Below are 25,493 nucleotides of genomic sequence, written 5' to 3' on the forward strand. Positions count from 1 at the left end.
TTGGCACACACACATATAGACAACACACATACTTGTATACATTCATATACGTGTTTAAATTCCAGCTTCTTTGTAAGTTAAGGCAGAAACAGCACAAGTTCCAGAAAATTGAGCTACAAGTTCAAGGCCAACCTGGGCTACTTAGTGATATCATGTCTCAAAATAAAAAATGAACAGAAGACTTGGGTGTAGCTCTGTGATACAGTATTTGAAGAAAAAGAAGAAAAAATGTTGCATTCCTAAATTTATATATAATAATTTTTTTGAATGTCACGTCTCCTGAAAGGTAAGAATTCAGATGCCCTAACAATTTCTTCATCTATAACTTCAGAATTTTTTTTCTAAGAAAGTGCTTCCCCAAGTATGGTCTATAGTGGGTCTTCCTCTGTTCCATCAGCCAGCTCCCAAATAACCATATAGAGACTTCTTATTATTTAGAAAAGATTAGCCAATAGCTTAGGCTTGTTTTTAGATAGCTCTTTTAACTTAAACCAACCCATTTCTTTTAATCTATGAGCTGCCCCAAGTCTCATTTACCTCATCTATGTACCATTCATCCTGCTTTCCTGCTTCCTCTCCATCTGGCTGGAAGCTTCTTATGACTCCACCCTTCTTCCCAGTGTTCTCTCTGTCCTGAAAATCCTGCCTAGTTACTGGCCATTTAGCTTTTCATTAAGTGAATAGGAAGGTACTTTGTCAAAACCACATCATCACAGTATACAAAAAAGTTATTCTACAACATTTCCCTCTTTTTGTATAAATAAAAAGGAAAGGGTTTAACTGAAACAGTAAAGCTATATATAATAAGGTCAATTATTAGGTAAGAATTACACTCACAATGTTTTGTCCATTTGTATTTGGCAATTTTGGGAGAAAATAGTTTATTATTTATTACTGGTGAGTTGAAAGTTTTGTACCTAATTTTTCTTCTATCATAACTAAGGAAAACTATGACTATCTAGTCTTCAATTCCATCAAAGATCCCAGAAGGATATAATATTACTTTAGTAATCAGGAAGGATAGAGCAAGCAACTTCCAAAACTAAAAGTAATGACAGAAACAGCTGCTTCCTGGACAATCACCCAAGAGTTCTCCACAATGTCAGGGCATTCTTCTTCAGCCTACAGACCTAATATATCTGCCAGACTTTTTTTGTGAAGCAGGAATTTTTGAGGGACTGTCTGGCCTAGTCTTGGCAAAGATCTTTGTGTCCAGTTGGTCCAATTTGGTGTTAGCAGTTAAGGCAAGGGCAGTTTATTGTCCAAATGATTAGCTTTTGCCACAAAAAAGTAAACTTCAAGTAGAGTTTCTTCAATGCTCATCATCCTTTTTTGAAGTAGATTGGTGCTGTCAGGAGCAGATGTGTCTCACTGTCAAGAAAAGCCTTATATTATCAAAATATTTAAATGTCATATTCTGTAGGTCTTTGAAATATTTGAAGACTATCTATCTAGCTAAAATACATCTCTATATGACATTGAAAACATATATAACATGACTATAAGTTTGATTGTTAAAGATTACTAATGACCAACCTGCATTTTTTTTAAATATCCTAAGTAGCATTTAAAGACTAAACCTTTACATGACCTTTTAAAAGCACTGCATAGGTACAATTCCTTAAATAAGAGAGGAAACACAGATACAGTGTAACAAGAATAACCTTAAATTTGTATCAGTATACAAAAATCCATAACAATGTAAAATACTTGAGAGTTGTAGTTATTCAAAAGCAGACTCAACAATCTACCCCTTTATCTTATCATTTCTATACTAAATCCTCCTTTTTCCCTTCAGAAAGAGAGTCCTGAATTTAATCTCCTTTTTTTTTTAGCTCTTTTCCCTCACCATGGCCAATAACAGCTTGTAACCAAACCCCCTAAATGATGACAAACATCTATAACCCACTGAATGACCAAAAGTCATCCACCCGTCTTTTGGGAATGTGGGCATTGTCCTCTCTAGACTACTTTCTGTTGTCTGGGAGCACTGGCATTTTTAGGAGACCCTCGGAAAATTGGGATAATGTTCAAGTCCTGGGCAAGTTAGCTGTATTATTTATTTTCTAGTCTCTATGCAATGGGAAAGTACAGGGCTTATCTGAAATCCTGGCTGGTGTAGTCTATGAGGCTGAACCATCTCAGCTAGCAGCCTTGAAGCTGTTCTGGATGCAGAACTCTGCAGGCATAATTTTTTGTTCTGCTAGTCAGCTCCCAAATAACCACACAGAGACTTATTATGAATTATAAATGCTCGGCCAATATCTTAAGCTTGTTACTAACTAGCTATTACAACTTAAATTAACCCATCTTTTTTTCTTGTTTTCTTTCTTTTCTTTCCTTCCCTTTTTTTTGAGACAGGGTTTCTCTATATTTATGGAGCTTGTCCTGAAACTAGTTCTTGTAGAGCAGGCTGGACTTGAACTCACAGAGATTCTCCTGCTTCTGCCTCCCAAGTGCTGGGTTTAAAGGTGTGAGCCACTACCACCCAGCTCCCATATTTCATATCTTTGTTCAACCACATGGCTTGGTTACCTTTCTTTAACATAGCATGTTCAACTTTCTTCTCCCCAAATCTCCTGGCAACTTCATCCTCTCTCATCCCAGAGCTCTCTCTGTGTCTGGAAGTCCCACAACTTCTTCCTACCTAGCTATTGGTTATTATTAAACCTTGGGAGCAACATATATTTACAGTATACAAAAAGACTATTTCACAACAGACCTCTGGGGAAACTGCAACATAAGCACTCTGAACGGCTGGATCACCTGGGCCAACCATTTTCATTGCTGTTTGGGCCCTTGCTCTGAAAATACACAAGCTTTCAATAGTAGCATACATATCTGCATTAACAGAAGTATGGAAGGTATGGTGTGCACAAGTCAGCTAAAGATGATTTTTTGTTCTATGTTTGAGCAGGCAAAAGGCATCTGTCAACTTTATAAGTCCATTTGGACTGCATAGTCAAACTGTAATCTCTATCTATGCCATATGAAAAGATTGTACGTAATATAAGTCATGAGGACTCTGTAGCCAGCAAGATTTACCATGTCTCATCTCATCTCTGAACTGTTCCCATGCAGAGGGAGCACCTTACATGTCACCTGTCCTGGCTTCCTCCCCTGTGTCTATAGCCAAGATACTCAGGAGGGATCCCCCAGTCAAATCTGATTTCTATGAACCTGGGAGGCCTCCACCATCTTTTGTTTCCTGTGGAAACAGAAGTATAACCTCTTCCCCAATGTAATACATTTTTTTTACTTCCCTTCTAAATTAAGACATTCTTAAAGTATCTAGGATGGTTTAATTCCACAGTTCCTTTCATAATCCAATGTCTCTTAGCAGCTATTGTCTGTTCATTAGCATTCAAAAAAATTCAAAATTAACAAAGTACTATATAGGATCCAGACTCCCTGTGTATTTTCCATCCCTGTGTGGCTTATTTTTTATATTACTTCATTCTTTCTTCAAAGACTTTATTATTTATAAACTATTTACTTTTTTGTGACTATCTATACCCCATTTTTTCCCCTTAAGCCTGTGCACATTGTTAAGCACACTGTAACCCATTAGAGGTTTTTTCCTGTCTGAATCTGTCTTTACTGAGCATCTTCAGCATCCTCTGATTGTGTGAGACAAATCTTAAATTGCCATGTCAGCCACAGTGTGGCTCAGCTTTACACATGATGCTGACAGCTGGCTCCAGCCTGCAGGCAGTTGCCAGGAGACGTGTCTCTGTACCATTGCAGGCACGAGATTGCAAGACTAGGAAGTCACATATGGCTTTATTTTCATGGGTTTGAAACCTTTTTTTTAAAGCTTTCTTGGGTTTTATGTGGAAACACATCTCCCATGGTGGACACCATTTACTTTTTGTTTGTTTGTTTTGTTTTTTAAAAGATTTATTTATTTATTTATTATATATACAGTATTTTACCTGCATGTGTGCCTGCAGGCCAAAAGAGGGAACCAGCTTTTATTATGGATGATTGTGAGCCACCATGTGGTTGCTAGAAACTAAACTCAAGACTTCTAGAAAAGAAGCAGGTACTCTTAACCATTGAGTCAACTCTCCAAACTCTGGTGGACTCTATTTGTAGTTGGATGTTTTCATCGGGACCACTGACTGCCCAGTTATGACATGAGACATTACTAATTATAAAGGCTTGACCATAGCTTGGACTTGCTACTAAATAACTCTTATAACTTAAATTAACCCATTTCTATTAATCTACACATTGCCATGTATCTCATGGCTTTATCTGTCCCCCATTATGTCTTGATTCCTCTGTGTCTCCTGGTGACCCCATCTTTCTTCCTAACATCCTCTGGGTCTGGCTTCCTATCTATAACCCCTGCATAACAAATGGCCATTTAGCCAATCAGAAGGTGCTTTGGCAAAGACATGTCTTCAGTGGATTATTCCACATAATGGTTCAAGCCCAACAGCCATCAACTAGCTTTTTAAAAAATGGAATTTCTCAAAAATACAGCTATGTCTCAAAGACTCAAAACACTTCATCAGTTGAAGTGCTGACTTTTTATTAAGAGCTGAGGCTGGAACAAATTCCACAGAAGTGACTCTGAACGAGTGACCTAGGACAGATAGGGCCTGAGGAAACAAGCTCCACCAGGAGCAGAAGCCAGGAGCAAATCCAGTCCTGGGAGCCAACACAGTCCTGGGACACTAAGACTGAGTCAGCGACCTGATTCAGAGTCAGTTATCCCCACCAGAACATGAGCGAGACAGAACCAGCTTCCTAGGACAGAGAACGAATAGCTCCACTGGGAGAAGAAGCCAGGAGCAAATCCAGTCCTGGGAGCCAATCCAGTCCCGGGACACTGGCAGATCAGGATTGAGCCAGTGACCAGATCCAGAGTCAGCGATCTCCACCAGAACAGATTCAACTCCAAACCAGGGACTTCTGCAGGAGGGCATCAGACCAGGATTTACAGAAACAGGGCAAAGCCAGAAACCTAGGCCAAAGTAGGCCTGAGACAGCAAACTGCAAATGAGCAGAGCAAGGCACAGGAGCACTGAGCTATCTCCAGGAACACCGAGTAACCAATGGGGTAACTAGAACTGTGACACTGACTGTACCACGAGGAACAACCATCTGAGTTTTGGATTCATTGGCACCTAGAAGATTAATCAACAGAATCTCAGACAGCCCCAACCACACCTATTAGAGGAAAAGATGAATCGAAAAGGTAAGATCATATGTTATACCACAAACAACAACACAACACTAGTAAAACCTAAAGACCCTTCAAAAGCAAGACCTGAACAACCAAATATGGAAACCAGAAAAAAATGAACTAAAAAATAACTTCAAGAGAATGCTAAAAATTCTTAAAGATGAAATGAGAAGTTCCCTTAAAGAAATTGAGGAAAAGACAGACAAAAAATTGGAAGGTATCAGCAAATCACTTAAAAAATAAACAAGAAAAAGAAGTCAAACATATAAAAGAAACTATTCAGGACTTGAAAACTGAAATAGACACAATAAACAAAGCACAAGCCAAAGGAATTGTAGAAACAGAAATCATGAGAAAAAGAGCAGGAACCACAAATGCAAGTATGAACAGCAGAATACAAGAGATGGAAGAGAGAATCTCAAGCACTGATAATACAATAGAGGAAATAGACTTGTCAGTTAAAGAAAACATTAAATCTAACAAAATCTTAACCCAAAATATCCAGGAAATATGGGACACCATTAAAAGGCCAAATCTTAGAATAATAGTGGTGTAGGAGGTCCTTCTGTTTATGCGTTTCTTTCATTGGTTAATGAATAAAAAACAGCTTGACCTGATAGGGCAGAACTTAGGTCGGCAGAGAATACAGAACTGAATTCTGGGAGGAAGAAAGCAGAGTCAGAGAGCCATCTTGGAGCCACCAATATCAGACATGCTGAATCTTTTCTGGTAAGCCACTAGCAAATGGTGATACACAGACTAATGAAAATGGGTTAAATTAAGATGTAAGAGTTAGCCAATAAGAAGTTAAAGGTAATGGGCCAGGCAGTGTTTGAATTAATACAATTTCTGTGGTTATTTCAGGTGTAAGCTAGCTGGGTAGCCAGGACAAACAAAAGGACCCTATCTCCATCAACATAATAGTTATAGAAAAAGGAGAAGAAGTTCAACTCAAAGGCACAGAAAATTTATTTAACAAAATCATAGAAGAAAACTTTGCCTACCTAAAGAAAGATATGCCTATGAAGATACAAGAAGCTTACAGAACACCAAATAGACTGGATCAAAAAAAGTCCTCTTGCCACACAATAATCATAACAATAAATATATAGAGTAAAGAAAGAATATTAAGAGCTGCAAAGGAAAAAGGCCAAGTAACATATAAAGGTAGACCTATCAGAATTACACCTGATTTCTCATTGGAGATGATGAAAGCCATAAGGTCATGATCAAGCATTATCCAGACATTAAGAGACCATGAATGCCAGCCCAGACTACTATAGCCAGCAAAACTGTCAATCAACATAGGAGGACAAAACAAGATATTCCATGACAAATCTAGAATTCACCAATACCTAGCCATAAACCCAGTCCTACACAAAATTCTAAAAGGAAAACTTCAACCCAAGGAAGATGACTACACCAACAAAAACACAGACAATTGATGATCTCATAACAGCAAATCCCGACGAAGAAAAAAATGTACAAATTAACATCACCAATGATGAAAACTAAATTAACAGGAGATAGCAATCACTGGTCATTAATATCCCTTAATGTAAATGGACTCAACTCACCTGTAAAAAGGCACAGGCTAACAGATTGGATATGAAAACAGAATCCATCCTTCTTCTGCATATAAGAAACACATCTCAATCTTAAAGGCAGACATTGTCTCGGAGTAAAGGGTTGAGAAAAAAATATACCGATCAAATGGACCTAAGAAACAAGCGGGTGTAGCTATCCTAATATCTAACAAAATAGATTTCAAGCTAAAATCTGTCAAAAGAGACAAAGAAGGTTATTTCATATTAGTCACATAAAAAATCCATCAAGAGAAAATTTCAATACTGAACATTTATGCCCCAAATACAAGACTGCCTTCATATGTGAAAGAAACACTTCTAAAGCTTAAATCATACATTAAACGCAACACACTAATTGTGGGAGTTTTCAACACTCCCCTCTCATCACTGGACAGGTCAATCAGACAAAAAAAAAATGAACAGAAAAATAAGAGAACTAACAGATGTTATGACTCAAGTGGACTTAACAGACATATATAGAACATTCCATCCAAACAGAAAAGAATATACCTTCTTCTTAGCACCTCATAGAACCTTCTCCAAAATTGACCACATACTCGGTAACAAAATAAACCTCAACAAATACTAAAAAATTGGAATAATCCAGTGTACCTTATCAGATCACCATGGTATAAAATTAAAAGTCCACAGCAATACTAATTCCAGAAAATCCACAAACACATGGAAATTAAACAATGCTCACCTGAATCATCAGTGGGTCAAGGAAGAAATAAAGGGAGAAATTAAAGACTTCCTAAAATTCAATGAAAATGACCACACAACATATCTAAATTTATGGGACACAATGAAAGCAGTGTTAAGAGGCAAGTTCATAGCACTAAATGCCTACATAAAGAAGCTGGAAAAATCCCAGACTAGTGAATTAACAGAACATTTGAAAACTTTAGAACAAAAAGAAGCAAACTCACCTAAGACAACTTGATAACAGGAAATAATCAAAGTGATACCTGAAATCAACAGAATAGAAACAAAGGCTCTTTTGGGCTTGGCTCCAAGATGACCAAAAAAAGGAGAAACAACGGTCGTGCCAAAAAGGTCCGCGGCCACGTGCAGCCAATTCGCTGCACTAACTGCGCCCGCTGCGTGCCTAAGGACAAGGCCATTAAGAAGTTCGTCATTCGGAACATCGTAGAGGCCGCCGCCGTCAGGGACATATCCGAAGCAAGTGTCTTTGACGCTTATGTGCTCCCCAAACTCTATGTCAAGCTGCATTACTGTGTGAGCTGTGCTATTCATAGCAAGGTAGTCAGGAATCGATCTCGGGAAGCTCGGAAGGACCGAACGCCCCCACCACGATTTAGACCTGCTGGTGCTGCCCCACGACCTCCACCAAAGCCCATGTAACGTGGCTTCATAAAGATAGAAGAGAACACCTTGGAAAAATAAAATGGAACTTATGCATTAAAAAAAAACAAAATAGAAACAAAGAAAAAGTACAAAGAATCAATGAGACAAAGAGCTGGTTCTTTGAGAAAAACAACAAAATAGACAAACTTTTATCCAAACTAACCAAAAGGCAGAGAGAGAATATCCAAATTAACAAAATCAAAAATGAAAAGGGGGACATAACAACAGTCACAGAGAAAATACAGAGAATCATCAGGTCGAAAACCTGTACTCCACAAAATTGGAAAATTTAAAGGAAATGGACAACTTCCTGGGTAAATATCACTTACCAAAATTATATCAAGACCAGATAAGCAAATTAAACAGACTTATAACTGCTGAGGAAATAGAAACAGTCATCAAAAGTCTCCCAACCAAAAAAAAAAAAAAAAAAAAAAAAAGAAAGAAAGTCCAGGACCAGATAGTTTCAGCTCAGAATTCTATAAGACTTTCAAAGAACTAATACCAACACTTCTCAAGTTATTCTGCACAATAGAAACAGAGGGAACATTGCCAAACTCTATTTATGAGGCTACAACTACCCTGATAACCAAACCACAGAAAGACATCTTTACTAAGAAAGAGAATTACAGACCAGTTTCACTCATGAATATTGAGAGTATACTCACACAGAAGTGAGTACACATATGGATGAATATACTCACATGCATACATCACACACATGTACATGTGAGTACATATAGATGAGTACACTCACACATAAATGACACATACATACACATGTGTACACATGAATGAATCTTGGTGCAGGAGAATTGTCTGTATTCTGTCAATCATATTTTAAATAAATGCTGATTGGCCAAGCAGGAAGTATAGGCGGGAAAACCAGACAGGAAGTAGAGAACGGGAGTATTCTGGGAAGCAGGAAACTCCCTCTGCAGTTCTGCCCAGACCACCGGAAAGGCAAGATGTAAGCTACCCCACTGAGAAAGGTACTGAGTCGTATGGCTAACATAGATAAAAATAATGGGCTAACATAAGTAATAAGAGCTAATATGTAGCCTCAGCTAATGGGCCAATCAGTTTATAATCTTATGGAGTCCTCTGTGTGATTTTCTTTGGGGTTTGCCGGCTGCGGGGTATCAGGTGGGACAGAAACCCCAACAAGCAGTCCCCTTCATGTTACAGAATCTATTCCCAAACACATACATCTATGCACATACAGATAAGTACACTTACACACACATGCATAGAGAACACACATAAACTTAAACACAAATGATAAAAAAGTTTATATGAGAATGCTTTTTTCGTTTTTGCAGTGCTAAGCATCAAACTCATCAATGTCTCTTGGGCTGTACTCTACTAATAAGAGAATTTCCCAAGGCTAGTACAGATAAAAGCAGAGGGGAACGAGATTCCAAGGCAAAAGAGAAAATTGTGGGACTTGGGAAGGAAAGGGAGCCCCCATGCCAGAGTCTGGTTGAAGTCCCTCTGTAGCTAAGAATTTCAGCACAATTAACATGTGTTCTGAAGGTTTCAAACAGTAATATTCTGTTCAGACATGATGTTTTATATTTTAAAAGTAATGCATGACTTAAGGCCTGGATGTCCAGAACACAGGACTCATTTTTTTCCAGACATTTTCTGGGAACTTCATGTTTTTTCCTGACTCCAGAACCCCAAAACCTAGTTTTACCTTTGTCATTGCAGCCAGAGGCTGCTCCTCAGGAACCACCCCATGACCTTGTCTAGAGTCTTAGCAGCCCTCACAGATAATAGTTTAAAAAACCACACAAATCACCTAGTGTGGTAGCTTTTTAACCCCGGCACATAGGATGCAGGGGCAGGTGGATCTCTGTGAATCTGAGGATAGTCTGGTTTATATAATGAGTTATAGGACAGCCAGGACTGAGTAGCAAGACCCTATCTCAAACAAACAAACAATGTCAAAACAAAACCATCCAAATACTGTCTATGACTATGTAAAGAAAATGAAGGGCAACTCTTCTTCTCTTCTTTGACAATGCCACACCCTCATTCAGGCGGGGGCAGGGTGTTAGCGTCTTAATTCTCCGTGAGTGCCTCTCTTTTTCAACTCTGTACTTAAGATCTTGATAAAAGTCATTTAAATAAACTTCTCTTTAGTTCATCCAGTCTTAGTGTAAAGTTATTTTCTGCACTAAAGCCAAGAATCCTGAGTTTGCCTGAATGGAGGTCTCTGAAAAGGGCTCTTTTCAGAGGACAACCATGGGCACTTTCCATGGTCTCTGCCCTTTGGGCAGCGCCAGGCATACCACTCTTGCCTCTTGCCTTCCTTTACCATTTCTTAGTGGGAGAGTAGCGTATATATTCAATAGGAGTTCTAGGACTGACTGACCATGTTGGCCTTCCCTATCACCTGGCAAGATGAACCCAGACAGTAGCCAGTCCGTTAAGAGACAAGCTCTGCCCACTCCCAATCTCTCCCTGAGGCAAGCTGGTCTAGGCTCTTTTCTCTCTCTCTTTGCTGCCTTGGGCCTTCTAAAAGGTCATCTCTCTGTCTCTCCTCCCTCTTTCCTTTTCTCTTCTCTGTCTCTGTCTCTCTTTCCCTTCCTCCCCTCTACACACCCTAAATAAAACTTCACACTCAGGCTCCATCCGCATGGCATTTTCTGTTTCCCACCCGCATTCCTCACCGGCCATGGTACCCGCTGTAACCTTGACAAGGAGTTCCATAGGATAGATTACAAAGTATTTGAACCAGGTGTAGTGGCATACAGCTTTAATCCCAGGACTAGGAAAGCAGAGGCAGGTGAATCTCTGTGACTTTGAAACCAGCCTAGTTTATGTAGTGAGATCTGGGACAACCAGGGCTACATAACTAGACTCTGTCTCAAACAAACAAATAACCTAAAAATAAAAAACAAACAAGCAAAAAACAGCAAAAAAATTACCCCAAACCCCAAATCAGAAAACTATTAGATAAAGTCTGAATGAGTTGGTTGAGCACATTAAGAAGACAGCATGGGAATAGAATGATAAGAACCGAGCACACAGAACTGTCCTGTGACAGACAGACCGTCTACACTGCACACACTGTCTATACTGTCCTGTGACAGACCGTCTATACTACACACACTGTCTATACTGTCCTGTGACAGACCATCTATACTGCACACACTGTCTATACTGTCCTGTGACAGACTGTCTATACTGCACAGACTGTCTATACTGTCCTGTAATAGACTGTCTATACTGTCCTGTGACAGACAGACCGTCTATACTGCACAGACCGTCTATACTGTCCTGTGACAGACCATCTATACTGCACACACTGTCTATGCTGTCCTGTGACAGACTGTCTATACTGTCCTGTGACAGACCGTCTATACTGCACAGACTGTCTATGCTGTCCTGTGACAGACCGTCTATACTGTCCTGTAATAGACTGTCTATACTGCACAGACCGTCTATACTGTTCTGTGACAGACCGTCTATACTGTCCTGTAATAGACTGTCTATGCTGTCCTGTGACAGACCGTCTATACTGTCCTGTGACAGACTGTCTATACTGTCCTGTGACAGACCGTCTATACTGTCCTGTAATAGACTGTCTATACTGCACAGACCGTCTATACTGTTCTGTGACAGACCATCTATACTGTCCTGTAATAGACTGTCTATGCTGTCCTGTGACAGACCGTCTATACTGTCCTGTGACATACTGTCTATGCTGTCCTTCTGTATGAACAGTGTTCCCAAGGAACTTCATTTACCTGCCTAGGCCTCCTCCAACCTGAGAAATTCTGTGGACTGGTGCTTCCCCAATTCCCAGCAAGGCAATTTATAAAGCTCAAGGTTATTATGCAAACAACTCCGATGTGGCTGAAGACCTTCTGTGTGCTGAGTACTCCTGGTGAAAGGAATGGGAAATGCTCTTGTTTTCCAGCCAAGGCTGGAGCAGCACTGCCCAGGTTTGATGCATCCACCATTCCATGTCGGTTCTGCTGCAACAGTCACTGTTGGTCTCAATATCACCATGTTTCATTTCTTTTCTTGCATTTATATATTTAGTGTGTTTTTGAGTGTCACACCGTATGTAAATGTGAAGGATACTATTTGAGAGCCCATATTCTCCTGCTGCACAACATGGGCCCTGGGGAGTAGCCTCCTCAGTGAGCCATTTACTGGTCTACAGCACAGGATTTTGAATCCTCTGTGAAAAAGCTTTTGTGCCCCAATAAACCTTTCCACCAATGCAATAATCCAAACCAGATCAAATCAAACAATTATTAAGATCCCAGGTTTAACGGATCCCAGTGCCCCTGGGTGACCTTCCAGGACCCAGGAAGACAGGAAAACCACATGTCTGTTTTCTGGGGGGCAGTTTAAATATCCTGGGAGTGGTCTTGAGCATCTCTGGGGAGGGATCATTGTTTTGCTTTCTCAGAGGTGGAGTCTGGACTGAGGCAACACCTAGGAGAGGGGACTTGGGATGGAACTTCCACCCAAACATTCCAGACTCTTTGGATTTATGGATGTCAGGGTCTGAGATGAAGCCTGAGCCCAAACACACTGAACACCAGCCACCTCTCTTGGGACCACCATCACTGTTCCCTGAGCTGGAAGACAAAAATCTGAGACACAGTTCCTCCTCATTAACCTAAGCTAGAGGGTGCTATACTATAAGAGAAAGGTGGGAATTTTGTAATCTGCCAGTCACCTGGGTACGCTGTTCCTTTAAGAGACAAGCTCTGTCCACTCCCAATCTCCCTCTTCCCCTTCTGAGGCAAGGGGATCTCTGCCTTCTCTTCAACTCCCTCTGTCCTTGAAGAGGTGACTACCGCCTCCCTCCCCCATCTCTCTGTTTACCTCTTTCCTCCATAATTCCCTTACCCATTAAATAAACTCCATACCCAAGCTCTCTCTGCATGGTGTGTCTACCTGTCTCCCATCCACCAAGGGACCCACGCAGCCTTGGGTCACCCCACTGTTATGAATGACAACAGAGGGGAGGTGGGTGCAGGATGTCTCTCTGCCGTGGAACAGCAGTGTGCTGCCCTGGTAGACACCACGTCTTCCTGTGTCTCCAGGATTCTGATAAGGTGACTTTGAGGAAAACTGGAGCCGTTACAGCTTGGTGTTGTGCCCAGATCGCAGAGTCTCCCAAAACCAACATGGAGACTGAATCCTGTATGTAAAGCAAAGAGCCTTTATTCAAGTTCAAGCTCAGATTGTGTGTGCCCAACACATTGGCACGATCAGAGAGCCTAGCTAAGTTGGGGTGGGGTTTTATCACAGCAGAGGTTGGGGTGAGGGATTGGCTGACATTTGTCTAGGGCTGTCCTAGTGAAAGGGGATGGGTGTACAGGACAAAGGGATGTCAGGTGATCCTGTCTACAATGTTGAAATGTTCCTGGGTGGTGCCTGGGTGGTCTGACCTGAAACTCTGGCCCCTACTGAGCTTGAATGACTGGCTCTACATTTGGCTACTTCCTATGATCTGTATTTATTCTCAATTTTTATCTTTCAACAAATGTCATTTTATGATTCGGTCAAAAGACAAAAATACAGGGATGAACCATTTCGTGCTATAAACTCTTTTCCTGGAATATTCTGAAGATTTTACCTGAAAGTTACTGATAATTGCATGTGGCGCACATGTCACAAACATGTCATTTTGTTTTCTCACATCTGAGTGTCCTGCGTCCATTTCACTGACAGAGCTATTACAGCTCAGACTGTGGACTCTTGGTGTCTCCTTCCGGATAACGGCTTATAGCTAATGACTTTCTGGTTTGCATCCAGTTTGTACTGCCAGAGTGTGTGTTTTCAAACACACAGTATCGTGGACTTCATGTTTGCCAAGTGGTGTTTCTATGGTAACTATGGGTCATCTGCTTTTACGCAAAGCTCTTTCCTTTGTTGGTGATCAGCATGTGATGATTTGATTAGCCACAAGGAAAATCAGCCCTTCACCCCTGGGCACGCCTTCACCACACTTTAATGCAGATTAAGGTCTTCCCATTCTGTTAGAATTCTAAGAGGGCCACTGATTCTGTTTCTTTGCTTTATTTTTATTTATTTTTGGCAATTACAGCCATTTTGGGGAAATAGTCAGGAGGGTTTGCCTAAGTCTATTTGTTCACTTATATAGAAAACCTTTTAAGCACGTGTGCTCTGTTGACGAAAATACACACTAGGTCTTGGAAAACATTTTCCAGCCTGCCGTTTCAGCTGTGGAGTTGTCTGGGGTAGACTGAAGACTTTATTTTTCTAATTACCTAAAATGCCACTCCTTTTCTCTTCCCTGGCTGCTGTCCGTGCTCAGGGAGCAACACCACCAAGGAGTTCTCAGAGACCCGCCCCCACCAGTGGAACCAGGAAGTGCACTAGACAGAGGGCTGACATTTGATGGGTGGCTTCCCTCTGCTTGTTGAAACCCTGTCTTTGAAGTGGGCTCCCCCTCCTGGTGCACAGTGGGACTTGTGAAATGAAACTAAAGGACAGGAAGTGGTTTTCAGTGCATTCTGTGATTATAGACATATATATTCATAGTCATATATATTCATAGTCATATATATTCTGTGATTACAGTCACCAAAAGAAGGAAGGTTCAGTGCTCGCACAGAGACCACAACAGTGGCAGTCGTCACTACTGTGGCTCAGAGGGAAGCAGGTAAGGGGTCAGGAAATTTTCTTCAGTCATGGTGAATGCTTACCCTTGGTTTGAGGTCTTGTGCCTAAAAGACTGTGAAAGACTCAAGAAGGCAAGACTCTTGCCAACAAACTCTCAGTACACAGGAAAGAAGAAACAAAAATATCCAAGCCCTGCCAAACCCATTGGATAATATCTGGTATCCAAGCAGATTATTAGGCATGTAAACAGACAGGAAAATATGATCCATAAAGAGGAGAGAAGCAGAAAGGCCAGCCAGAACTGACATGAGAAGCACGCGAAAATAGCTGTACTCAGTAAATACAGAAATACAATAGCAGAGCAAAGAAATGGAAACCAAAGGAAGATGCAACCAAAATCTAGAGATGAAAATGGCAGGGTCCAAGTGAAAATAAACATTGGATAGTAACAGATTAGATGCTGTAAAAGAGATAGGCGGTAGGGGTACAGAGGGAGGCAGAGGCGGGAGGAGCTCTGAGTTTGAGGCCAGCCTGGTCTGGAGAGCGAGTCCCAGGACAGTTAAGGTTGAACTGCTGTGGGGTGATGTTCCACTGTGAAGATTTTCACTTGTGTTGATTAATAAAATTGTTGACTGGCCAGTAGACAGTCTGGAAGTATAGGCTGGGCAACCAGAGTAGGAGAATTCTGAGACGAGGAAAGGCAGAGATGCAGTCACCAGCCAGATGCAGAGGAAGCAGGTGAGAATGCCTGACTGAGAAAAGCCACATGGTTAAACATAGACAAGAATTATGAGTTCATTTCAGCTGTAAGAGGATGGGGGAGCTTTGTCAACCAATTGTCTTCAAGAGGTGGGACCCAAGTTAGGATGTAGCTTTCTGGGACTGAACAGCTGCGGTAGAACAGAAACCGCACTACCCAAAGAAAAACCAAAAGTGAAAAATAGATACTGCAAAAGGAAAGATCAGGGAGCTTGGACACATAGCAATAAAATATACCTGAAGAGAAACCCAGAGGGAATTGAACAAGCAGATACACTAAAAGGAGCATCATTCTGTCTGGGCTTCAGACAGCTCAGTGTACAGGTAACTGCAACACCTGAGACACAGAGAAGCATCGAAGTGTGTTTAAATAAGGAGTAACTTAAGGATTTCAAAATGGGCTAAAATAACACACCCACGAATTTAATAAATACGAGAAACCCCAATTCGAGAAACACAAATAAATCCACAGAGGTCGTACTGCAATCACACTATTCAAAACAAGTGGTAAAACAGCTAGATAAAATGTGCTTACAGAGAGCCAAAGACAACAGCCGACTTTTCACAGGGGACACTCTGAACAGGGAAAGCTACCTTTGAAAAATATAAAACAATGTTTTCAGACCCTCAGTATGGAAATAATTCACTACTAGTAAATTGCCACTGTAACAAATGTTAAAGAATGTCTCTCATTCAGACAGAAGGAAAACAGTGAAGGAATTAAAAGTGCTGAGATATAACAACATAGGTAGTTATAAAAGATTATTCTTCTAGTTTTTGAATCACTTTAATTTGTATTGATTTTAAACAGTATTTTAGAAATTATAGCATTGTATTTTGGGACTTAGGGCACAGAGAAAGATACATGTGTAACAACTCCGTAGAAGGGAAACAGAGGCAAAAGTCTAGGGCTGGGAGAACCCTAGGCACGTGCATTGAGGTCGGACTATGACGGAATAGACGTATATTCTAAATTCCAAATAAAGTAACAAAAAAGTCAGAAAAGAATATAAAATATAACAATAATGGAAAAGAAGAAAAAGAAGGAGAAGGACTTAAACATGGAAGGACGAGCTGACCACAAACTCAAACCCAAGTATGTCAAGTGAGAACCAACTGTTCGGGCTTGGGGCACAGATCAATAGTTAAGATCACTAATTGCCTGTCTAGAAAACCCAGTTCAATTCCCAGCACTCACTTGGTTGTTCACAACTAACTGTAATTTCAGCTCCAGGGAACCTGATGCCTTCTTCTGGCCTCCTCAGGCACCAGGCACACATGTGGTACACGGATGTACGAGCAGGAAATAAAAAACTATACGCATAGTAAGAACCTGCGTGGATCATTCACACCTGTGTCACCAGCAATGCATCAATGACACATTAAGAAATCAAAATATTTCCCCCAGAGTTGTTTAATTTAGAGTGAGTATAGATTTAAATTCTGTACTTCATGGTCCCTGTGTCTTCTGTCCTGTCCGTTGCATAACTGTGTGATTGTGTGTTTCTGTATGAGCTGTGTATGTCTGTGAGTGTTGTGACTGCCTGTCCCTCATAAAAGGCTTTGTTCTATATTTATTAAATAGCACAGATAACATAACATGGGGGAAGGAATGAGATGCTTTACAGAAATCTATAACATGGTTTTACAAGGGATTGAGTCTGGCTCCAATTGACCCCAAATGACCAGATAACAAACATTTGTTTCCCAAGCAATATAAGGATGCCTTTAACCCTTATGGAAGACTTAGAAAGTTGCTTTCAAGTTCTGTATTTACTGCTTTCAGCAAAGGATACAAATGCATTGTTATGTGCCAGGGCATGGAAGAGAACATAATTTATGATGGCACCTATTTGATGGACAGTGGTGGTGCACACCTCTAATTCAGCACTTGAGACTCAGAGGCAGGTGGATCTCTGAGTTCGAGGTCAGCCTGGTCTACAAAATGGGTTCTAGGATAGCTAGGGCTACACGGAGAAACCCTATCTTGAAAAAACAAACAAAACCAACCAAACAAAAAACCAGCAATCACGTTTTTTAAAAGATATATTTTATTTTAATTATTTATATGTCTGTGAATATGAGTGTGGGCATCCTTGGAGGCCAGAGGCATTAGGTCCCCTGGAGCTGGAGTTACTTGGGTCTTCTGCAAGAGAAGCATGTGTTTCTAACCTCTGAGATATCTCTGTAGCCCCAGCAGACACTTTTTGGTCTAGAGTTCTTAGTCTATCAAGAAGGAAGACCAATCTTAAATAGGAACTTTGTAATGAGACTTCAGAAGACAGTAGACAAAAACTGAAATAAATACATGATTGTCACAATGGTGTCATATGCCTTTAACCCTAACATTTAGGAGATAAAATCAAGCTGTCCTCTCTCTCTCTCTCTCTCTCTCTCTCTCTCTCTCTCTCTCTTTATATCCCTCTCTTTCTCCCTCTCTCTTTCTCTCTCTGTTTTATGAGGCAGTTTCTCTGTTTATCTCTGGCTGTCCTGGAACTCTGTAGACTAGGCTGGCTTTGAACTCACAGAGATCCACTTGCCTCTGCCTCCCTGAATGCTGGGATTAAAGGCATGTGCCACCATTGACCAGCTCAAGCTGTTATCTATGAGTTTGAGACCAGACTGGTCTACATAATATGTTTTGGGTCAACCAGGGCTACACAGTGAGGTTCTGTGTCAAAGAAAACATCCACTATTATAGAAATTTCAATATACTAACTTTCAATGACCAAGAGAAGAAGGGGGTGTGAGAACTGAATGGCTATATTTTGCTTCAACAATGCTACCAACCAACTTGATCTAGTTGATATTTGTAGAGCACCACCACAACAAAGGAGACTACATGCTTTTAAGAAGGACATGGGACAGTCACCAACATAGGGCTGTATTTTACTCAATGAATTCAGGAATATTCATGCCATGCAAAATTCCCCTGAATGGATGCTTTTACATTAGAGACCAATGACCAAAGGCTCCTAGAAAATTTTTAAGTATTTATTTGGAAACTGGGTAACCTAACTCTAGTTTGTCCTGTTAGCACAGCCTTGAAGGACAGTGTAGTGAAGAGGCAAGCAGGCCTGCTTTTTGTCCTGCCCGGCTACCGCTCCGGCATGGCTAGCTTTACACCCGAAATAACAACACACAAATTGTATTCATTTAAACACTGCCTAGCCCGTTAGCTCTAGCCTCTTACTGGCTAATTCTCACATCTTGATTAACCCATTTCTATTAATGTGTGTAGCACCACAAGGTGGTGACTTACCAGGAAGATTCTAACCTACATCCATCTTGGGATGGAGCTTCATGGCGTCTGCCTGCCTCTGCTTTTTTCCCCTAGCATTCTGTTCTGTCTTCCCCGCCTACCTATGTTCTGACCTATCAGGCCAAGTAGTTTTCTTTATTAATTAACCAATGAAAGCAACAGATAGATAGAAGACCCTCCTACATCAGGACAGATGTTTTGTTCTTATCTAATTTAAAGTACAACGCATGCTGGCTAACTGGCATATGAGGAGAGCCTATTTTGCTGTTGCAGAGTAAACACAGCTAAGTTTACAGTTAAGGTAAAGCGTTTCTGTGGGGTAATGATCCGTAAGTTGTTAGGGATCTGGTGGGGTTCATTTCCCTATCCCCAATTTCTCTGTCTCCTGACAGGGGCAGAGACTCGTGGAGATAACAACGTCACAAACACTTTAATGGGTCTTTGTGGGACCAATTATTCTCCCTTTCTCACTTGCCTCCTAAAATCCCACCATGAACACTTTCTCCCTAGTTGTGAGCTGCCCAAAGGGAAAGATGGCCCTGGAGAGTCTCCTGCCCACACAAGACTGGCGGTGACAGGTTCACAGAGAAGGGGCTGCCTCACTCCTGACCCCGTGAGATCCCCAGATTTAGTCAACAGACACACCTGCCTTTGTCTTCACAGTTCTCTCACTGAAGGCTTGTACTCAGAGCTGCAAAGCAAGACCAGTACCAAAGTCACCGGCTTCCAGAACATCTCAGCTGGCGTTTGATGACCCCCAGGTAGCCCAGATGTCTGCGAATCGATACCTACTGGCAAAGCTTCTGGAGGGAGAAGACCATCCAGGACAACCACCCTGCTGATATCCAGGACACAGAATTATAGCAAACTAGGAAGGATATGTGGCTCAAGAAGGTGTCCTCGTGGACACACCCTATGGTTCAGAGGCCACCTGTTGTGAATCCATTGGAGTTCTTGGCTCATCTGTAGATCTATTGGATTAGATTACTGCTGTTGAAACCTGGAATCTGCACACATAGTAAGGCCCTGGGTGAAACACTGCTTAGAAACTGAGAACCACTATTGCTTAGAGTCGCTGGCTGTGTTGCTGCCTGGTGAATTTCATATTTCCCAGCGGGGGCGGGGGAGTGGAGGAATCGAGTATAATAAGGTTTCTTTCAACTCCTCCACCTGGTTCTTTCAACTCCTCCACCTACTAGGTGCTCTACTCCTAATCTTTTATTTTTATATTTTTATTTTATGTGTATGTGTGTATTTCTATGTACCACTTTTGTGCCCACGGAAGCCAGAAAAGGGTATTGTATCTCCCGAAACTAGTTACAGGTGGTTGTGAACCACCACATATGTTCTGGGAATGACGCCTGGGTTCTCTGAAAGAACAGTTAGTGCCCTTGACTACTCAGCCATCTCTCCAGCCCCTCCTCCATCTTTTAAAAACTATTACTTCAAGTTTTCTTCCTCTGAGGTACAAACTGCCATCCACAGAATGGTTATTTCAAAGCATACCAAATACCAACTTCTTTTATAATCCATTTTTAACCAATTCCTTGTATTCTGGAGGATTTTTAATTTATTGCAGATTGGAGAAGAGTGATAAGCAGTGAAAGGGAAGAGGGAGAGCCGGCCTCCCCACTGGAGGCCCAGTCACTGGGTACAGCCCTAGTTTTGTGGTGTTGTTTTTCTGGTTCTAGTTTTCTGATCAGAGAAATACTGACATGTTTGCTACCTAAACTAAAACAGGTTTCTGAGGGAAGAAGATGCTAAACTGGATTTCAAGAGAAGTTCTACTCTACTCTTATGATCAGCTCCTGACTTTCTTGGAGTTCTCGTAAATTATTTCCACCGCGGAGGTTCACGGTTGTTTCTCTGAAGTCCTATAATTTGCCTTTGAGTTAAGTTGACTTTGGCCCCGCTGGCGTTGACACCATGAGCAGCTCTAGAAGCCCACATTCTGCAGGACTGCAGTTCACTATAAAGTAGCCGCGGTTCTGGAATGTGACACCAGAGGAGCCACGGGAGCGGGAGCAGCGATGTTTCCAGGATGCACCCTCTAAGTAGGGAAGATACTTTCACAGACTTCAGCCTTGGGGGGTGGGGGCTGATCCTTGTCTGCCAATAGCCCCCGAATTCAGGGTGATTTGTTTACAAGAAATGATGGGTACTTTTGTAAACAGGGCTGGGAGTTTTCGCTTGTTGGATGACCCCTAATCCACAATGTCAGTTTGCTCATTACACTGCCTTCATCTCTCCACAGCCTCTGTCACCACCATCGTTAGGGAGCCATGGTAACTAGAACCAAACTCTGCTGCATCCATAGCGGTGAGTCTGTCTCTCCTGTGAGAACAGCCGCTGCAAGCATCCCTTGAATTCCCTCAGTGTGCTGGTCTGTGTTCAAGTGATTTTCCTTTTGCTCACTCAGTCTTTACAATATTTTGAGATAACTGCTGTTCTTACTCCACAGATGAGAAAACTGAAATGCAGAGACAGTAAGTCATTCCACAGGGGACACAGCCAGTCACGAAGCCCCTGCTCACTTTGTGCTTACACAGAATGTGTTGCTCGTAGCTTATGAGCTCCCTGCCATCAGGGACTCTAGACTTTCTTAGGAGGGAACGCAGTTATGTAGACAGGAAACTAAATGTGGAGTCAAAGAGTGAATGTCTCATTATTTAAATTTGTTATGATCTCAGAAAGATTAATTTCATATAGTCATTATATTTCCAATTGCTTCTCAAATAACGCTTACTAATCGACCAGCCGAACAACTTGGGAAGGTCCTCTCCATGGCAGTCCTGTCTACAAAGCCAGATCTCTTCCAAAGGTCCTGATCTCCAGGAGCAAACTGTGAGAGCCCTGGGTGTTCCGCCTCTCTGCTGCAGTTTGTCTGCACCAGAGTCCTAAACAAATATGGAGAGGGCAAACCTGAGCCAAGACGTGGAGTTTGAGCTCTTGGGCCTCACCAGTGACCCCCAGCTCCAAAAACTGCTCTTTGTGGTATTCCTGGCCATGTACGTCATCACGGTGCTGGGCAACCTGACCATGTTCTTTCTAATCCATGTGAGCGTCGCTCTGCACACGCCCATGTACTCACTGCTCAAAAGCCTCTCCTTCCTGGATTTCTGCTACTCTTCTACAGTGGTCCCCCAGACCCTGATGAACTTCTTGGCTGAGAGAAAGGTCATCTCTTATTTTGGCTGCATGGCGCAGATGTTCTTCTATGCGGGTTTCGCCACCAGCGAGTGCTATCTCATTGCCGCCATGGCCTATGACCGCTACGTCGCGGTTTGTAATCCTCTGCTCTACCCAACCATCGTGTCTCCGAATGTCTGTGCAGCTCTAATTGTGGGCTCCTACAGCGCAGGGTTTCTCAATTCTCTTATCCATACAAGCTGTATCTTCAGCCTGAACTTCTGCGGTGCTCACGTGGTCACTCATTTCTTCTGCGATGGGCCACCCATCCTGTCCTTGTCCTGCGTGGACACTTCGCTGTGTGAGATCTTGCTCTTCATTTTCGCGGGCTTCAATCTTCTGAGCTGCACTCTCACCATCTTGATCTCCTACCTCTTAATCCTCATCACCATCCTACAGATGAGCTCGAGTCAGGGCAGGTCCAAGGCGTTTTCCACCTGCACGTCCCACCTCACTGCCGTTTGCTTCTTTTTTGGCACGACACTTTTTATGTACCTGCGCCCTAAGTCCAGTTACTCCCTGACCCAGGACCGCACGGTGGCTGTAATCTACACAGTGGTGATCCCGATGCTGAATCCCTTAATCTACTCTTTGAGAAACAAGGATGTTAAGGAAGCCTTAAGGAAGGTTTGGGGCTGGAAATCAGTGGAATGAGCGTATTGACTCACGAGTCCTTAGAAAGCCAAGAGAGTTTTACCCTGTGTGGTGCTGCCCCGAGGATGATCCCACACACACCCTGTGAAGCTCAGGCATGCCTGCTGGAGCTTCTGGAACTATCTGCCAGAACTGTTGGCTTTAATCTCGACCTTGGGAGGCAGAGGCAGGCAGATCTCTGTGAGTTCGAGGCCAGCCTGGTCTGCCATAGCTAGTTCCAGGAAAGTTAGGATTGTTACACAGAGAAACCCTGTTCGAAAAACAAAACAAAAATTTTCTGAATGGGGAGGTAGCAGAAGAAGTTCAAGGTCAAGAACTAGGAGTTCAAGGTCAACCTCACCTACACAACCAGCTCAGGGCCAGCCTGGGCTTTTCTCAGAACAGAACAGAACAGAACAGAACAGACAGACAGACCATTCATGGTGCATCTGCCACAAAGATGGTGAGAACAAAGGAAAGAGTACAGATGTCAACCCCCGTGTGAAGCCAATAACTCCTGAAAATTAAGTAAGGAGCACTTTTTTTTCTTTTCTTTTTCTTTTTTTCTTTTTTTTTGGTTTTTCGAGACAGGGTTTCTCTGTGGCTTTGGAACCTGTCCTGAAACTAGCTCTTGTAGATCAGGCTGGCCTCGAACTCACAGATCTGCCGGCCTCCGCCTCCCGAGTGTTGGGATTAAAGGCAGGGCCACCCATCTATATAGTGAGTTTCAGGGCGACCAGCTACACAGAGAATCCCTGTCTCAAAACCCAAACCAAAACAAACACAGCAACTAAGACCAAGAGAGCCCTTGTACAATAATAATTAAATTAGTTAACATAGGCAAGGCACTTAGGACAAGGCCTGGTGTGTAGCAAGCTCTTGGTTGTTCTTATCGGACTTGATGCTGACTTTTTTTAAAAATTTCTTTTCTTTCCTTTAAAAAATGCCTTTATTCATTCTTTGAGAATTTCATATTTTGACCATATTTTTCCTCCCCAACTCTTCCCAGGACCTCCCCCAATGTTCCTTCTTTTTAATTAAGTTTTTAAGTTAACATACAAAGTAGTGGATTTCATCATTCAAATAAAAAGACTGTCAAGGGACTAGAGAGATGGTTTGGGTCTACAAGATGGCTCACAACCATCTGCAACTCCAATTCCATGGGATCGTTGGCACCAGGCACACACGTGGTACACAGACATACATTTGAGCAAAACATTCACACACATAAAATAAATCTTTTTCCCCTATGGAAAAATCAAAGGACCTAGAATATCTCAAGGAACTATGGGGAACAAAATTTTAGGTCTAACATTACATGATTTCCAAATTTACTATAAGGCCACAGGAATTGAGAGCAGTAAGGGCCAGGCATGGCAGCCTGTGCCTCTGTTTACCACTCTTCTGCTTCTGCTTCTTCAGACAAGGTCTATGGAGCCCTGGCTGGTCTGGAAGTAGCTATATAAACCAGGCTTTGAACTCACAGAGATCTGCTTGCCTCAAATTAATCTTTTTAAAATAAATTTATGTAAGTTTATGCAAATGATCAATAGAACAGAGCCCAGAAATAGCCCCTGTTGGGGGAGGCCACTTGTTCGTTCCTGGCTACCCAGACACAAAATAACCATACAAAAACTATATTATTTGCAATACTGCTTGGCCTATTAGCTCTAGTTTCTTATTGGCTAGTTCTTACATCTTAAATTAACCCATTTCTGTTAATCTGTGTATTGTCACGTGGTTGTGCCTTACGGTCAAGGTTCCATCCGGCATCTGTCTCCAGCAGGGCTACCTGGCTCCTCCTGACTCCACCTTCTTTCTCCCAACATTCAGTTTAGCTGTCCCTCCCCGTCCCCCAACCCCACCTAACTCTATTCTGCCCTATCAGAGGCTAAACCAGCTTCTTTATTCCTTAACCAATAAAAGTAACACATATACAGAAGGACCTCCCACACCAGCCCCCCAAATGTGTAGACACCTGATTTTATACAAAGTTAACAACTTTGTAATTCACTTGGAGTTGATTGATAGTCTAGACTCCCAGTACTCCAGAGTCTGAGGCAGGAGGATTGTGAATTCGTGACCAATCTAGGCTACATAGTGAGACTTATTTCAAAAATTAAAAAAAGTAAATAAACTTTGATTTGCACATCTTATAATATAATAAAAGCAGGTATTAATAGATCTCAGACTTGATGACAAGCCTCAAACTGCAAACATCTCCAGCATACCCGTTATTGTTTCCTTTTTTATTTCCTCGGCATTAGGCTTGCCACCGTATTGTTAATGCTTTGGTGAAGTCAGTCTATTCTTAACATTTTATTTAGGATTCATACCGTGTATTGCCTACTTATTCATCTCATTGCCTGGCTTCCTTCCGTGCGTGCGTGTGTATGTGCATGGGTATGTATGTGTGTGTGAGTGTATGTGTACATGTGTGTGGGGGGGTGTGCATGTGTGTGTATGTGCATGTGTGTGTGCGCACGTATGTGCGTGTATGTGTGTGTGAGAGACTACCACCTGTTTATGTTTCCAGAACTGTGCTGTGTTCCCTCCAGATTTTGGTAACATTTTTCTTTTCATTTCTGTTTCTTTTCTTTTCTTTTCTTTTTGTTTTGTTTTTTCTAGACAGGGTTTCTCTGTAGCTTTGGAGCTTGTCCTGGAACCAGCTCTGTAGACCAGGCTGCCTTCGAACTCAGAGATCCGCCTGCCTCTGCCTCCCAAGTGCTGGGATGCGGCCATGCACCACCACTGCCTGCAACATTTTTCTTTTCTAAGTTGCCTTATTTGAAGTCCCTGCAGAGTCTCCAAGTTTTCTGTCCACATATCAACATGAGCCTGCTTTGTTAAGTTAATGGTCTTTTTTGTTGGAGTTCAG

The 25,493-nt window shown here is 41.9% G+C and overlaps 1 protein-coding gene and 1 pseudogene across 1 annotated transcript; both read left to right on the forward strand.

The window, feature by feature from the left end:
• Positions 1 to 7,773: 7,773 nt before the first annotated feature.
• LOC125401335 (small ribosomal subunit protein eS26 pseudogene) lies at positions 7,774 to 8,220 on the forward strand (annotated as a pseudogene).
• Positions 8,221 to 21,700: 13,480 nt separating this feature from the next.
• Positions 21,701 to 22,636, forward strand: Or5au1 (olfactory receptor family 5 subfamily AU member 1). Its single transcript, XM_048435573.3, has one exon. The coding sequence runs from the start codon at positions 21,701 to 21,703 to the stop codon at positions 22,634 to 22,636; it is 936 nt and encodes a 311-aa protein (XP_048291530.1).
• Positions 22,637 to 25,493: the final 2,857 nt, after the last annotated feature.

Source organism: Myodes glareolus, chromosome 12, assembly GCF_982192425.1.
Source record: "Myodes glareolus chromosome 12, mMyoGla1.1, whole genome shotgun sequence".
NCBI classification, from domain to species: Eukaryota; Metazoa; Chordata; class Mammalia; order Rodentia; family Cricetidae; genus Myodes; species Myodes glareolus.

What these genes read in the sequence shown, in the direction of transcription:
- Or5au1 (XM_048435573.3), top strand. Translation starts at nt 21,701, where the DNA reads ATGGAGAGGGCAAACCTGAGCCAAGACGTGGAGTTTGAGCTCTTGGGC.